Raw genomic sequence first — 17,253 nt, 5'->3', positions numbered from 1 at the left:
GCGGTGTTAAACAACATACCAACCAACCAACCAACCAACCAACCAACCAACCTCGTAACAGCGTCATAAGTAACTTCGACACAACCAATAGTGTGCAATGCTTATGTCAATAGGGTCCTTCGTCATTGTCATGTTCTTCGTCCAGATAAACTATCCCCTGAATCTGCACCAACTGAAATAAGCAAGTGTACTATTTTTGTCGGCCTGCAACTTTAGTATAACAGTATTAAATGTGACATCGTCTGGCATTCCGAGTGTTTGTGTGCAGACTTCTTGTTCCTTTCTGTTCTGGATGGCCGAGAAAAACAAAAGCCTGATAAATATGATTGGATGAGAAATATGTCGTTTTCTTCTTCACTCCTTAGTACCAAGTGGCGTCTTCTGCTCTTTTTTCCCAAGCAGGTCACGCAATACTCCTCTATTCAAGGGGTCCTTTTTCGTTTGGGATTGTTGTTACAGGCAGTAACCTTGTTTGATAGGCATTACTCAGAAGTTGACAGATGACAATGTAGACACAATTTATGGATAACAACTTCTTTAATACTGTAAAGGCAACGTTTCGGTATAGATTCGTATGACAGAATGAGGAACATTGTCCAGAATATATACTCTTCAAAAAAAGAAACTTGACACTGACTTTCAAAATGTAATATAATGCGATTGTTTCAACATAGGACACAGAAACCATAACTGAAACACTGTTTGAAGATTAATATACACAATGTTCAAAACATTAATCGTGTCACCTAGACAGACACACAAACACGATACAGTTAATGTCACAGGGGTACAGAAAATGTCAGTTTCGGTTGTGCCCAACACGTGCATCAATCACCGCTTGACACTGACGACCCATAAATGCAATCAAGTTGTCAATAACACGCTGTTGGATGTGCTGCCATTCATGCTGAAGTACATCAAGAAGCGCCGGAAGTGTTTGGGGCGGTGGATTCCTTCTGCGAACGTGTCGATCCAACTCGTCCCACAGATGCTCAATCGGGGACAAATCTGGTGACCGGGCTGGCCAAGGTAACCCGAACTCTACGGTAGGCCAACATTTTACTGCCTCCATTTTCTCCAGCTGGGTGTGAACACTGTCAGCCGAAATAACATGTCCTCAACAATTGAGTGAGTCAGTTAATTTTTAACATCAAATCGCCAATCCTAAGAAATTGAATCTCTTTGAAGAGGTGGCATTTCTTTAGGCATTGATTTTAGGCCAGCTGAGGTCAGACCATCTAAATACTAATCTAGACGGGTGGTTAGTGTCTTTTTTGACTGACTCAATTGCAATCATGCTCATATTGCGTTATTACGGGCAGTGTACACACTCAAAACAACTTTTCACATGCAGTAACACCCACGAGACAATACCATTGGTAAAAGCACAACACAATATTGGACGCATGCTTTTAATGTCTGCTAAAACCTTGTTCTTACCCATCCCCATAACATGCAAAACATATCTCTTTGGTGACAAATTTGATTGGCGACGCTAAAGCGTGCCAGAAACCTGAGATTGTCTGTTAGAATCCTGAATTTGTCTAATGTGGTGGCATCAAGGACCTTTACGACGTTTAACTTTCACCAAAACCAACTTATTCACTCAGTCACTCATTCTGTTGAGAGGCTGCTGATGTGTCCGGAATACTTAGTATCATACACGGGTAGTAAGTGAGTGACTGAGTGAGTATGGTTTACGACGCTTTTAGCAATATTTCAGCAATATCACTGCCGGGTACAAAAGAAATAAGCTTTACAAATGGGCCGATGTGGGGAATCGAACCCAGACCTTCGGCGTAACGAGCGAACGCTTCAACTATATACTAGGCTACCCAAGCGCCCCATACACAGATAGCATAAGACCGAAACAAACAATAAGCGAGGGAATCTGCAGTTAATGTACAGACCAGGGATACTACTTGCCTAGTAGAATTTCAGGCGTGTTAGGCGGGGTGTATAATGTTTCAAGTTAACTGGCATCCCCACAGAAAATCATAATCAGCTACGTTCCATCAGTGCGTCACATGTTTCTATATATCACGTTCATTAGAGACAAATGACTCATCTCATTACCTGACTAAAAAAGGACATGCGTCACTAACTGTATACTAAGTGTCTACAAATCGTGGAAGTGAGTGAGTGAGTATGGTTTAACGCCGCTTTTAGCAATATTCCAGCAGTATCACAGCGGGGGACACCAGAAATGGGCTTTACACATTGTACTCATGTCGGGAATCGAAGCCACTGTTATGGGCGAAAATACGACAAACCTTTCTAATGCGCGTATGATTTCAAGTTCTTCGTCAAAGAATCCCTCAGAAATAATTTTTGATTTTACATATGTCTTGCATCTAAGAATATACCCAAGACACGGTTAAATGTGTTCAATGATACTATATAATTCCGCATGTCCCATTGGGCTTTAAAATTGCATCTATTTTTGCGGCAGATTAGCTCAGTCAATAGGTGGGGAGAAAAAGCAACATTGCAACTTTTATGTACTTGTAAATTACGTCACATTTTCTCAAATCCTTACTGTGTCAAGCATATTTTGTTAATGCATTGTGGGTAATCAATAAAACGAGATAACAGGATGGAACATGAGAAAAATAGTTCAAGAAAGTTCCGATTGTTATATGATCGCCCTGAACTTCCAAGTCTGCATCAGCGATCGTGTATTGAGTGAGTAAGGTTTTATGCTGCTTTCAGCAACATTTCAGCATTATCACGGCGGGCGACACCAGAAATGAGCTTCAATATTGTACCCTTGTGGGGAAACGAACCCCGGGCCCGTGTAGAGCGAACGCGTTAACCTCTAGGCTACCCCAGGATTGTATATGACATGACCTTTTCGATGATTAACATTTGCAATATATTAACTATTAACTCCCAATTTTCTTCAAATTGTTGGCAGATCTCCATTACTTTCATTAAACTTTCTTAACATATTACTGCATTATATCCACTATTGTCATCAAAGTGCTTGGACCAAGGGATTATCACGCGAGTGTGTTTTGCGATGGTAAATATCCTGTATTAGGCATTAAAATTGTATTTAGCGATCCTTGCCGAGCTAAATACATTGTATTTATTCCTAATACAGGATATTTACCATCCCAAAATACACGGGCGTGATAACCTCTTTACCATATAATGTCACTTTTACCTTTGAAAAAAGCATTCACATCTCCTACAAGGTGGTACGGGTGGCTCAGTCTTCTGAGGAGCCGCCATTCACTGTGCAGAGTTGCGTCCCTTGGGCAAGCCAGAAACCTATGATTGTGGGTTCGAATCCTGGTTCGCACCAATTATGTTTCTAGGTTTGTCAGCACCATACCCGTGCTCGTGGATTTCACCAAAGTGGTAAAAATCTGCATCACTTTGGCTTTTCCTCCCACATTAAGCTGTCACGCCATGATATAACTGGAATACTGTTAAAAGCGGCGTTAAACCCAACTCTACTCACTCACTCATCTCCCACAAACATTGCTAGTTTTCCTGGAATGTGCGAATTAATATATTACGTCACAGAGTAAGTGATCAGTCAGTTCCGGAAACTAGTCCATTGTCAAATGGACATATATGGATACACCCGTATGTTCTCAGACTTGGCATCCTCAATGAATGTAACCGGGGTGTTTATGAATAACACAGGTCGTTATTTGTCGTGAGGATTTATTATCAGAACAAACAATCGCCCCTGTAGGTGAAACTGGGGCGGGAACTGTGTTCACCAACGCAATTGACAGGACTTATGGTTCCTGCATCTATTTGGACGGTCTCAGATGAAAATACTACATGTTGTTGTCCACATGGCAAGGTGTAGTGGCTGGGGTGCTGGTTAAATGAACCGACCCAAGCTACCTACTCTACCCCACAACCAGTAGAAGTTAAAATAAAAGAAAACTCCACGCAGAGATCAAGTCGTTATGCAGAGCTGTTAAATACAGCAGCCATACTTAATTTAATTCAACATAATAAAAGGTTAAAACACCATTTCATTACAAAACATTATATGTATACAAATATATAAAATACAGAAAATATGCATATATACAACACTGCCACATGAACACACTCACTCACTCACTCACCTTATGCAGTCTATATTTTCTGCCGAAATATATACAATGAGTTTATCTTTGGAGAATTTGAAGCCATTGGCAAGCGACCATTTATGTATTTTATTCAGACACAATTGCAGTTGTTTCTCAATTGCATGCATGTTTTTACCCCGACAAGAAATATTAAAATCATCCACAAACACCGATCCATCTATTGAATCGCTTAAAACTTTTCAAAGACTATTTATCTTGATACTGAATAGTGTGACAGACAAGTTACTGCCTTGTGGGACAACCTGATCCTGATTGTAATGGTCAGACAGGTTTGAACCCACACAGATTTGAAATTGCCTGTAGGGTAAAAAATGTGATATAAAATGAGGTAAACGACCTCTCAAACCAAAATCATGTAAATCCTGTAAAATGTCATGCTTCCAGGTAGTATCGTATGCTTTCTCCAGATCAAAGAATATTGATACTATGTGTTGTTTATTAACTACAGCATTTTTAACAAAGCATTCAAATCGTACTAAATGATCAAATGTACTTCTGTTTTTCCGGAAACCACATTGAATATTTGTAATAAGATTGTTGGTTTCCAAATACCATACTAATCTGTTGTTTACCATTCATTCAATGATTTTGCAAACGCAACTGGTCAACGATATAGGTGGGTAATTTGCGGGATCTGTATGATCCCGGCAGGTTTTGTTATTGGGACTATAATTGCATTATTGCATTATTATGCTGATAATGCTGTTGCTGTGTCATGAGCTTGCGGGGCACGGGTGGCCCAGTCGTCTAGGCTTATCCAATTATTTTACATATTTTAGAACGATATAATGATCTTTCAACTGGCCAATACGTGCAGCAAAAACAGCACTCAACAATTCTGTGACACCAGGCACTCACGAAGAGCAACGTCCACGTGGTGAGTGCTGGGTAGCGCTAATCGCTTTTTCCCCGTGTGGACCTGGGGACCCGGGGTAGAATGTGTCCTCAGAACCCCACTGCTTGTCGTAGGAGGGGACTGAATTGGGCAACCAAGTTTGCCGTGGTTGTGTCAATGGAGGAAGGTAGTCCCGTGGTTGAGAGCACTGGTTCCAGGAATAGTGTTCCTTTGCCCAATACACCACATTGACCTTGACTTCACCTACACGGGTGGTAGAATGGGCCGGATTCTATCAGTCGGCTGGTTATGCCAAGCCCTGTGCATTCTATTTCATTTTTCACAAAGTTACATTGAATTGTTTATAATTTGTGTCTTGGTCAAACAGTTACTTGTATTTCAGGAACTGTTGGCTGTAAATGAAGAAATGCAGAGAGTAAAAATATGCCCAGAAGGCGGTGGCCTACAGGCCAATCTGGTGGATCTGTTGGTCTTAATATTTCTGCTTCAGTATACCATCCCAGTATCTTTGGTTGGAGACCCACTAGCACAAAGCATTGTCTTTATGATACTCCTTGGTGGGTGGTATGGCGAACTGTTATAAACTTACCATGATTCCACCAACAAAAACTCAAACGAACTTAAAATGACAGTTGATCTGATGATGACTGTTACAAGAAACATGTCTGAATTTTGGTCTCGATTTTTGGTCATCTCTTCGTCTGATGATGGAACTTTGAAATTGAATGCAGTTGCGCTTTCTAAAACTATTTATGGTATTGCTGGATATGTTGGGACAATGAAAAGGACACATGGCTTTATCTTGAAAGCAAATCAGCATCTCAATAAGGTACGCTGTTGGCTGTCAAACATCTCGTTTCTGTGCCAGTCATTGTCTCTCCACACAAATGACTAAACAGCTCAAAAATATGTATACCATCGAGAGACAGCTGCAGCTTTGTCTCAACAAAATCTAAAAATTGTTTTAAGTTTTCAAAAGCTAAAACAAATCGTATTCATTTTTTAGGAAATACAAGCACCACAAAGATCCAGAACCTTTTTAACATGGCGCTCTTATCAAGGTTGTTAAAGGGGACAAATTCCGGGGTCTCATTTTCGATCACCATTTGCCGTTTAAGTCGAATATTAATTATCTTAAAACAAGAAGCCTGAAGGCTCTAGATTTGTTGAAAGTTGTTGCCAATACAAAGCGGGGAGGTGATCAGACGACCCTCCTCCGCTTGTATAGGTCTCTGATCCGCTCTAAATTAGATTATGGCTCCATCGTTTATGGTGGAGCCCGTAAGAGCAATTTACAAAAGTTAGTTTCGATTCAGCATCAGGGCCTACTTCTGTGTCTTGACACATTCCGAACATCTCCTGTGAACAGCCTATATGTAGAAGCTGATGAGCCTTCATTGAAGCAACGCCGTATCAAATTATGGCTACAATACATTACTAAATTACATTCTAATCCATCAAACCCTGAATACAAACTGTGTTTTTCAACCGCTTTATGAATAACCTTTTCACAATAAGCCTAAGTTGGTCCCACCACCAGCCATTCGGATTAAACCCCACATTACAGCAGCCACCATTGATTAGATATTTTTTCTCCTTTCAGGCTTTTGTCTTCTCCTTCTTGGCAACATGTCAAACCGGAGGTAGACTTCACTCTCACACATTTTTAAAAAAAATCAGACACAAATCAATTAATATATCAACAAGTATATATACAAGTTAGAAATAAATATGAATCCCACCGTTCCATTTTTACAAATGGATCCAAGGATGTAAGCAAAGTCTCCAGTGTTGCTGTCATTGGATCCAAAACCGTTTCCTCTAGATTACCTGACCATAGCTCAGTTTTCACCGCTGAAGCCAAAGCCATATTAACGTCTTTGGAATATATTCACAAACCCTCCAGCACCAGCAGCATCTTTTCAGATTCATTATCGTGTCTACGGGCTCTTCAAGTCATCCATTCATTTTAGATATTTTGGAACTGTAGAATCACCTTGCTGCTGGCAATACGAGATCGTCTTTGCTGGTTGCCCAGACATGTTGGAATCATGGGTAACACTATGGTTGAAAACAGCACTCAACAAGTCTGCGACACCACTGCTGATACCATCTAGTGATTTGAAACCTGAAATTAGATCTTACATCCGTGATCAAATGCAAAAGAAGTGGGACACCCATGTGGACAATAAATTACATGAAATTAAACCCACTGTTGGTTACACCTACTTTGGTTGTCAGTCCAAATTTGATGAGGTCATTATGCGACGATGGCGTATTTGCCACTGCAGATATACACATGATTATCTATTGAAAAGTGAGGTCCCTCTGTTTTGTATCCCTTGTGATGACAGAATCACAGTCAAGCATGTCCTGCCTGACTGTATCGATTTTTCCATTACAAGGGATCGATATTTCAGTGTCAAAACAGTTAAGGACATTTTCACTAATGTAAATAATTCTCCAATTTGATATGTATTTTATAAATCGGAAGTGTATGATTATTAACTAAGATTATTCGTGGCTGTGCCATCGACGGGAGTTGAAGTAACGTAAAATCATTGTCCTTTGAGAGGGTGTGTGAGACCACCTCTTTCAAAGTATATTTATATCTACCTCAATTTTAAATGCAGAATATTTGTTGATTTTTAATCTTTGCCTAAACTTGCAACAATCACCGGTAACTAAGGGAAAGATGTAAATCCTACAGGGGAACAATGCAGGTAGCAGAGGTACCGTACAAATGTAAGTCCCCTTGGTCCCTAGTATGGTGACCTTAACCTTGTTGCTGGTGATCAATAGCCCCATTTTATATCCTTTCGTATCCCAATAATGAATATAACATGTTAATGTTCGACAACTAGCTGTTATACGGTCTTTCATCGATAGTTTTTATAAATATTGTTCAACTTGTTCAAGTTACATTATGGCTGAAATATTGCCGTCGTGACTTTGATTAAACCCACTCACTCAATAGGCCTATGTTCAGTGTGAGAGGACAGAAATTAATCCACAAGGTTCATGGTGTACAAAGTCTTGTTGGCAGTGTTTTTCGTTTCATTCGTCTCTATGATTTAATAAATATCTTCATTTACAACTGAACGAAACCATGAATTAGTCTGCTCGGAGATAGACATTATCGGACGTGGGATTGGAGATGGTATGTAACTTAAACGATGCCGTTCAAGTCGTCCTTCATAATCAGTCCCATTGATCAGAACAAAGAAGGACTTGTCAAATGAACTGTGATCTATTATTCCAGTAATGTGTCTGCATCCGCGATTGTCAATTCTGACTCGATCGCCGACTGCCAAGGGTGACGCCATGTTTGTTTGTAAACACTGAAAGTAATCCCTGCGGACTAAAGCGGGCATCGTTTTTATCCGTTGGTTTATCCTGCCGAGAAACCAACCCATTGTATGATGATATCAAATATCTGTCGATGGCACCTTCTCTCAATCGATATTCAATTCTATTAGCACTCATAACATTAATGTACTTTCAGGTTCACCTGCCTTTTATGTTTCATTGAATAGATCACACATTTTCGTAGTTTCCTTTATATTGCAGGAAGTGGAAATGTAAATAATACGTCTCACTTATGAGCAAAGCGTCAATTAACAATGTTTTGCAAATACTCAGTTTATCAGTACAGCGAGATTGTTTCCTTGACAGCAATGACAGTACCATTTCCAGTACTGGTGCATAACTGCATAATTCAATATAAACTTAAAGCCCTCTGCTTACAGAAGGTGGGGGCAGGTATGTTAACGGAAATAGAAATAGGCATTTGTTTATGAAGCATTTACCTGGATGGAATGGGATCAAATGCTCCTAGCGTTAAATTCCCTGATTAATGGATCCGTGTGCACTCATATCCCAGCTCATGCGGCAGTGTATTATCCAATCATAGTCACTGTCTGCAGTAACCTAAGCAACAGCTAAATGGAATAACACCTGCATATCAATACATGTCATTGCGAACATCACCTCCGAACACTGACATCATGTTTTTCATGTCCGCGATAACACTGTCATTGCTCTTCATCTCATCAGGAGCTAGTGTCTCCAATAGAACCCAGTCGACATTAAGGAGACTGAAGATATATCTCCAAGGGGAAACTGCTAATGATGGCATCAGTATCATCTCCGATAAGATACAGGTTAACATAAGTATTTTGCCAATGTCCATCTCCAGTCTCAATGCAGCCAAACAGACATTCGCTTTCAGTGCGGAGGTCGTCATGACGTGGTTCGACACTGGTCTGGCTTGGAACAAAACTGATTATGATGACATTGAACTTGTGACTATCTCTGAGAAGTTTGTGTGGATACCTTTGGTGGTTGTCCCAAACGGGATTGACAGCATTGTACCTATTTCAATACAATCTCCAGAACTTTCTAGTGATGGAAGAGCAGTACTTGTAATCACTGACAGTTTCAAGACCAGTTGTCAAATAGACATCACACTGTACCCGTTTGATCAGCAGCGATGTAGCATCCTGTTCGCGCCTGTAAATGACCTTAAACTTGGGGTTGATATCACTGGCTCTATTATTACGAGATTACCTACTTTCTTTATTGAGAACAGTGAATGGGAGTTGGTTGACATACTTGCCAAGAGTGTAGACGTCCAAATGAAACAGATATCAAGTCTGGTATCGTTTGAGTTCTTTTTGAAACGCAAGAGCATGTTCTATATAGTTAGTATCATCTTTCCTATGGCTCTTCTCTCTCTGCTCAACGCCTGTGTGTTCCTCCTACCAGCTGACTCCGGAGAGAAGATGTCCTACCTCATCTCAATATTTGTGTCCTATGCAGTGTTCATGAACTTCGTCAATGACTCGATCCCCAAGTCTGGAGACGTGTGTCGACTGTCTGTGTACCTGACCCTCATCCTCTGTCAGAGCTGCCTGGCTATCATCACCACCATGGCCACACTCAACGTCCGCAATAACGGTCACCTATTTCAGACCAAGACAGATGTACAGCCAGAACACGACAACGTAAACACGAAAAACACTGAACGTCCGTCAAAGGTCCGCCGCTCGGACCACGTTTTGTTCGGGGTCTTCCTGCTTCTGGCACTGATGTCCCTGCTGGTGTTTTGTGTATAAGGCGACATTTGTCTGGAGCCCTGGCACTGATCATGATGTCCGTGCTGGTGTTTGGGGTATAAGAAGGAACTCGTCCGGAGCTCGACGTCCGATCCCCCCCAACTGTGTTAAGGAATGCCTCCGTTGTGATAAGCTTTTCAAACGTGGATTTGCAGTGATTTAATGTGACACGTCGATTCCTTCAGTATTTATTTACTCTGTGATCAGTGGCATGTGTGTAGGCTAGTGTGACTCTTTTGTTGCCTTCAATGTAACTTTCTGAACCATGTGCTAACAGTGAGTACTATGATGTTTAAAATGATTTGGGAAATTAGAAAGTTTGATTAGCAGTACTGTCATCACTATTCAAAACCATTACAACCTGCAAATAATCAAATCCGCCATGACATGAAAACACACACAAAATGATTGTAATTTTATCTTGGCCAAACATTTGGTTTTCGGATTTTCCTGTACCAGCGGTAGGCTTTGTGATCAAAAGAGAAAATGGATGTAGCTACATGCAACTATCCCGGCTATTTATTGGATTATCCAATTTGAGATTCATGTACGTGAACGTTAGATGGTCACATTTCCAAATTTGACGCATCAATGAGTAAACATGTCCGATGCAATTATCTTTATGGTGTTGTGCAACATGTTCCTGTGTGTTTTCTTGTGAACAGTTGATTTGACTTGCATGTGTTTGTGGCGGGCGCGGGACACGCTTACCTTTTTGCGAACACTTGTACTTTAAAGGGGCACTGATCTAAAGCAATTCCCCGGGACTGGTTGTTGCCTTTGTTATTGTTTTTTCCCCGTAAGCACCCGGATGATACGCAACGCAACTGAACGTGACAAGAGACTGGCCTACCGTCTGCAAGGACAGCAAAATAAACTTGGAGGCAATATTTGTTTTACACATTTTGAACACTGATTGGTTAACTGTGATCTATAAAGATTTCGACAAAGGGCGCATGTTAATTAATTTCTTCAGCCTAAACAAACAGACAAAAAGAACGTCGGAGATCATCGGTTGTCGTCATTTGGAAACACCCCTGATTTGTTAAAAAAAGGATCAATGCAGTGAAAGCATTTTCGGATTTCGGATTGCGTCGATAATACGATTACTACTCCCTTGTTGTCATCCACGTTTTCTGGTATAACCCTACACTTTCGTATTTGTCGTCATTCACTTCATGCTCAGTTAATGAATTTATTACAGGTATAATTAGTGGTAGCAACACTCCGAATACCTGAGGAAGCTTCCCATTTGGCATTTATAGTGTCTGGGGTAATTATTCAATCTAAATCCAGGTTTGAAGTGAGGTGAAATGTGTGTTATGTAAATATACACGTGGCACCCCAGCAAGAGTGAATGATCAGTTGATTTACTTTTTTTGTAAATCAGCGGATCGTTCGTAGTCATCAAAGGATTAACAGAAAATACATTGATTGATTAACCACTGTTATCTTGCACAGTGGATAGTGTCAAAAGTGAGTATTTACATGTCTAGGTTTACTAAAACAAAGGGAATATCCTGATATCCTTGCGTGAAGTGCCGAAACAACATCTTTGTTCAAAGGGTTAACCGACACTACGTTGATTAATTGCTCATTGGTATCTAACTCAATGGATTTTTCTTTAGGAACCGTGGACGTTATGAAAATCTAAGTGATCAGTTGAGAAACGAACACAGGTTATAATATCCCGAAACGATGTATATATTTTAAAATATTTGATTGTTACAGAGACACGAGACATCGAAAACGTTTCTTTGTACATTCTTGTTCCTCTACGTCTTGGTTGGGAAATTCTTCGATGCGCGATAGACGTTGTTTTCACAAGTCTTTTCCTTTGTATATTACAGTCAAGTTGTAAAATGTGATTCTCTCAGGCAATTTATAAAATGTGTGAATATTTAAGTCATTTCGACTGAAAAATCTGTCCATTTCTTTAACAGATTGACCAAAATTAATTAAGACGATCAATAGGGCCTAAAAACATCACAATATATTATTATGTTGGATTAGAAGCCAAACAATATAGAAATGTATTTTTAATCGTAACTTTTCAGTCTCTTGGTGATCATATTAAACATTAAAATGTTTGGAATTCGTTGTCATAATAATACAGATGGACATATTTTTCAGTCAATTTGTAAAATAACTGAATATTCAGGCATTTAACAAATTTCCTAAGTGTAAAATTTTGCACATTTTGACTGTAAAAATATAAAGACAATAAAATAAGCAATGCTCAGGAGAAATACATACTTTGTGTAACAAGTCAAAGTAGTGTAAACGAAAATCAATTACCAAGCAAGTGATTTATCAAAACTTCGTCACCATTACCGATGCTACCCACAACGATACCTACAGTTCCTTATTATTTCCAAAATTGTATTTCATTTTGTTGATCAATGTGACCATACGCCCTTAAACCATCAATAAAAGTGACAAATGCGCCTACGAATTGCGCAGCACAGGTTGCGAACTAGTCTAGGTCTCTGCTATATCATCCGGCTACTCACGGGAAAAAACAATAACAAAGGCAACAACCAGTCCCGGGGAATTGTTTTAGATCAGTGCCTCTTTAACTATTTGATTGTGATTTATTAACATGTGATCGTGATTTTCTCAGAATCGTTCAATCGACTCTGCTTTTTGGCGAGATTTCTTACGGATATGGAATGAGTATTTTTGCTTTTATTTGTAATTCAATGTGGGATAGATTAATTGTAGCCTATTAAAATCACAAATGATCACCATTTCAAAGAAATTAAGTTCCACTGCCGGTAGAGTTATCCCGTGTGCTTTTTTAGTTTCAATGCTATTCCCTCCCATCCTAATGTTTTCTAAGGTGTCACCTTTGCACTATATTATATACTCAACAACAAAAGTTCCTGTGACACCAATAATTTAGTGTATTTGTAAAACAAGTAAAGTTTGGTTTTCAATATTGTATAACATGTATGGAATCCAGTCCCAAAATACGCAACTGCTACAGAAAAGCATGCATTCCATTAAAAAAGTTGACTTTTATGCAATCCCAATGCATTTCACTACCCAAGAATGGGTATAAATAGATGTGCGTTAATGGGATTCCATATGCATTATTAAGCATCGTGCTGACAACAACCACTCAGTAAAACAACCAGATTACGCAATTATTCAACATTACGAAACGCCACGCCTGTCCGAAAATGAGCGTCTGCGAGCCATTGGTATGCTTGAAGCAGGATCGAGTCAACGTGATGTTGCAAGACAATTTAACGTCCACAGAAACACCATTTGGTGTTTATGGCAACGTTGGCAACAGACGAATGCAGTCAGAGACCATCCTCGGAGTAGGAAGCCACGCGTAACCAATAATCGACAAGACAACTGGATTCGAACAACACACCTACGGAATCGATTCCAGCCAGCAACAGTGAGTGAAAGAAGCACCCCTGGCCTTCGACGAATATCTTCACAAATTGTACCTCGTCGTCGCAGATGTGCAGGATTGTCGCCAGAAGACCTGCCAGACGTCCCATTTCGACAGGAAAACACCGTCGAGCACATCTACAGTGGTGCAGACAGCGTCTACGCTAGACGGCAATGCAGTGGGGACAAGTTCTATTCACTGACGAGTCTCGTTTTCACCTCAGCCACAGCGATGGACGGATTCGAGTGTACTGACGTCGAGGTGAACGCTACGTCAATCATTGTGTTATGACAACGCCCGGCCTCATATTTCTCGACTTGTTCAGGATTCTCATCAACAAAACAACGTGAACGTCATCCCCTGGCCGGCTATTTCATGTTTTTGTTATGAAATCACGCATTTTCTGAAGTCAGTATGGCAAATGAAACCATTTGAACACTTACAGGAGTCTTTTATCTGTTGCAAACCGAAATTGTTTCAGACTTGGTAAAAAACATAACTTTGCATTAAATCTTATTCAATGTCACTGTTGTTCAGTATATATTGTGGTACGATTGAGCTGCAATCCAAACGTAGGAGGGGCGCAGTATATAAAAGAGCCATCTGCTTGGTTTATAAGTTTTATCTATTTGAGACCTTCACAATTTGCTACGTGACGAATTCCTTTATTGTCAACATTTTAGCAGATGTCAAGATTAGATATGACCTGATATTTCACAGCAGATTGTGTTGAAACATTTTGTTTCAACAAACTTAATAAGTATTAAAATGAGGAATGACTTACCCCCTGTCCTATGAACTCAGTCTCTTTGTTGAAGACAGCATCAATTTTAATGCCTAATCATATCGCTATGCATATTTTGTTATTCTAAAGGTGAAGACAGGTATTGCGAAAAGGTAGCCGTAGGACAATTTGTTACCAGAATATAAGTTCTATAAAAAGAGTGAGGAAGTGAGTGAGTCGAAATTTAACGTCACGTCGGCAGTATATTAGCCATGTAGTAACGAGAACGTAGCCATTTAAAATACAGATATTTTCAGCTTGATTGAAACCTGTTAGCGATGGAAGTATAATAACTAGAGGAACACAGTTTGGATTGATTTTAAAACTAACTGAGAGCATTTGAAAGAATGAATTCAACAATACAATATATAAATGGGTTATAGATCACCAGCAACTCAAGTTACGCACCATTCTAGGGACCGTGGGGACTATAAAACAAATATAATACGTTTAAAACTGAGGTATGAATAAATGTACTTTGAATTATGTGTTCTTACATACATTAAAAACCCAATAAACAAATGAGAACTAATACTGTTATAAAGACCCTTAATAGATGAAGATTTTAAATACGTATCCCTTGTGATGGGAAAATAAACGATGCCGTATTGGCCAGTGGCACATTAATTATTTCATTCAAGAATTTCGATTAAAAGTCGATGTTTGGAAGACTGATTTTTAATTGCATGAAGACAGGAAAGAGAGTCGGAAAATATATGTAAATTGTTTATGCTTTGATTATTTTCTTATGTATTTTAGTCCTGTGAATATGGCCTTTGTTATCCGGTATGATATAGCCCGTGATCCAATGACAGTTGCGCTGGCAACTGCGTCAATATCCTTGGATCCATCTGAAAGGATTTGTAGGTATTGTAAAAGCTTTTTTATTGATTATATTCTCGTTGATAAATTAGTTGATTTGTTTCAAAATGCCTTAGTTCAGTTAATGTTAGATCCACCTCTGGTTTTACTAAATGCCATGGTGAAGAAGACAAAAGAGTAGGGGCTATATTGTCAAGATTTATTTTAGCCGCAGATGAATAACACGGTGACATGCTGGATTCGAGCAAGTAGAACGTAATTTATAGATACACTGCAAAGATTCTTTAATGCGACGGTGTTTAACGGATGGTTCATCCGCTCCCACATACAAACTATTAATTGGCGAAGATCTGAAGGCTCCAGTACAAAGCCTCAGGCCTTGATGGTGAATTGTATTAAGTGATTTTAAATTGGTTTTACAAGTCCCGCATTAGATAATGCAGCCACAATCAAGTTTAGAGCGGATCAGCGTGTTCTTAAATATTTCCGAAGCTATATCAAAGAGATTCTCTTGAGTTTCTGACTGATTAAATATCTGATATTTGTCTTCTGTGAGTATTCCTCATTTTGATTTGCAAGGCACTCAGTAAAAGTTACCTGGCATGTAGTTATACCTTCACCTACTTTATCCCATTGTACTACCGAACGTTTAATGTTCGTATTCATGTCATGTTCATCTGAAAAGTTGTGAAATCGAATGTATGTTTCTCAGCACGAATATCTGCAAAAAAGCCCACGTGAGGCCCCGGGGTAGAATGTGTCCTCAGCACCCCATTGCTGGTCGTAAGAGGCGACCGAATTTGGCAACCTGTTTGCCGTGGGTTGCGCCCCTGTGTCGATGGAGAACGTGATTCCAGTTGTTAAGGGCACTGGAGCCAGGAACAGCTGTCCCCTTTGCCCCACACACTACTTTGATCCTTACTATACCTCGATGTGTAGTTGAATTGGCCCGATTCTATCAATCGGCTGGTCACTCCATGCCCTGTGCATATCATATCAAACTATTTTTTTATCAAAATATTATATAATAACCTTGATGAAGTTCTCTGCCAGAAGAGGGCGGCCGGGTAGCCTAGTGGTTAAAGCGTTCGCTCGTCACGCCGAGGACCCGGGTTCGATTCCCGACATGGGTACAATGTGTGAAGCCCATTTCTGGTGGCCCCCGTCGTGATATTGCTGGAATATTGCTAAAAGCGGCGTAAAACCATACTCACTCACTCTTACACCGTGGCAAAACCGTTACTCATTCCGTCCCTAACACCTTCTAAAAGCTATTCAGCTGCCGTCTCTTCTTCACCAGTTTCAGTTACCAAAGTAACTATGGTCTCCATACAATACCATCTCTCTTCTATCTCTTGGTTGAAGAATGACCAAATTACCATCAAAGACACCATTCAGGCTTCTCAAAACTCTCCAATGATACCGACATCTGCCACCCAAACAATACTTTCAATCAATATCGTCTGATCAAATATCACCACTTAGAACCAGAACCAATCCCTGTAACCGAAATAGAAATATTTCAGGCTGAAGCCCATTTATCAAAAAAGGCTAAAAAGCAGATGAGGAGAAAAGCCAGGACACTCCAACACTTGGCGGTGCCTTCTCCTGTTGAACATCTGTTGAGGTTCATAAATCCGTTTGAGCCCCTGGAGATGGACGTCACTCCCACACAACAAGTCCTTGGGAGTGGGCGTACCTCCTGCTCTATATCCCGAGTTGAGCAGCCATGAGTTTCTCAAGTCAATTCATACAATGGGTGAGTGAGTGAGTGAGTTGGGTTTAACCCCGCTTTTAACAATATTCCAGTTATATCGCGACATGTCAGTTTAATGTGGGAGGAAAGCCCGAAGTGATGCAGGTCTAAGTCGTTTACCACTTCAGTGAAACCCACGAGCACGGGAATGGTGCTGACAAACCTAGAAACATAATCGGGCGAACCGGGATTCGAACCCACAATCATAGGTTTCTGGCAATCACGCAACTCTGCACAGCGAATCGCGGCGCCCTAGACGACTGGGCCATCCGTGACCCCAATCATATACAATGGAATTGCAGAGGACTCCGGCAAAATTAAAATGATCTCCAACTCCAACAAGATTTTAAACCATCAGCTTTATGTCTTCAAGAAACCGACTTGAAAA

General features: G+C 40.1%; 1 protein-coding gene across 1 annotated transcript; it reads left to right on the top strand.

Moving 5' to 3' along the window:
• Nucleotides 1-9,161: 9,161 nt before the first annotated feature.
• On the top strand, nucleotides 9,162-10,094 carry LOC124143636 (acetylcholine receptor subunit delta-like). Its single transcript, XM_046512661.1, has one exon. The coding sequence runs from the start codon at nucleotides 9,162-9,164 to the stop codon at nucleotides 10,092-10,094; it is 933 nt and encodes a 310-aa protein (XP_046368617.1).
• Nucleotides 10,095-17,253: the final 7,159 nt, after the last annotated feature.

This window comes from Haliotis rufescens, unplaced genomic scaffold (assembly GCF_023055435.1).
Source record: "Haliotis rufescens isolate VD_foot unplaced genomic scaffold, xgHalRufe1.0.p SCAF_8, whole genome shotgun sequence".
Lineage (NCBI taxonomy): Eukaryota > Metazoa > Mollusca > Gastropoda > Lepetellida > Haliotidae > Haliotis > Haliotis rufescens.
The sequence above is the reverse complement of the archived record's forward strand: the minus strand, read 5'-3'. Positions and strand labels throughout refer to the sequence as shown.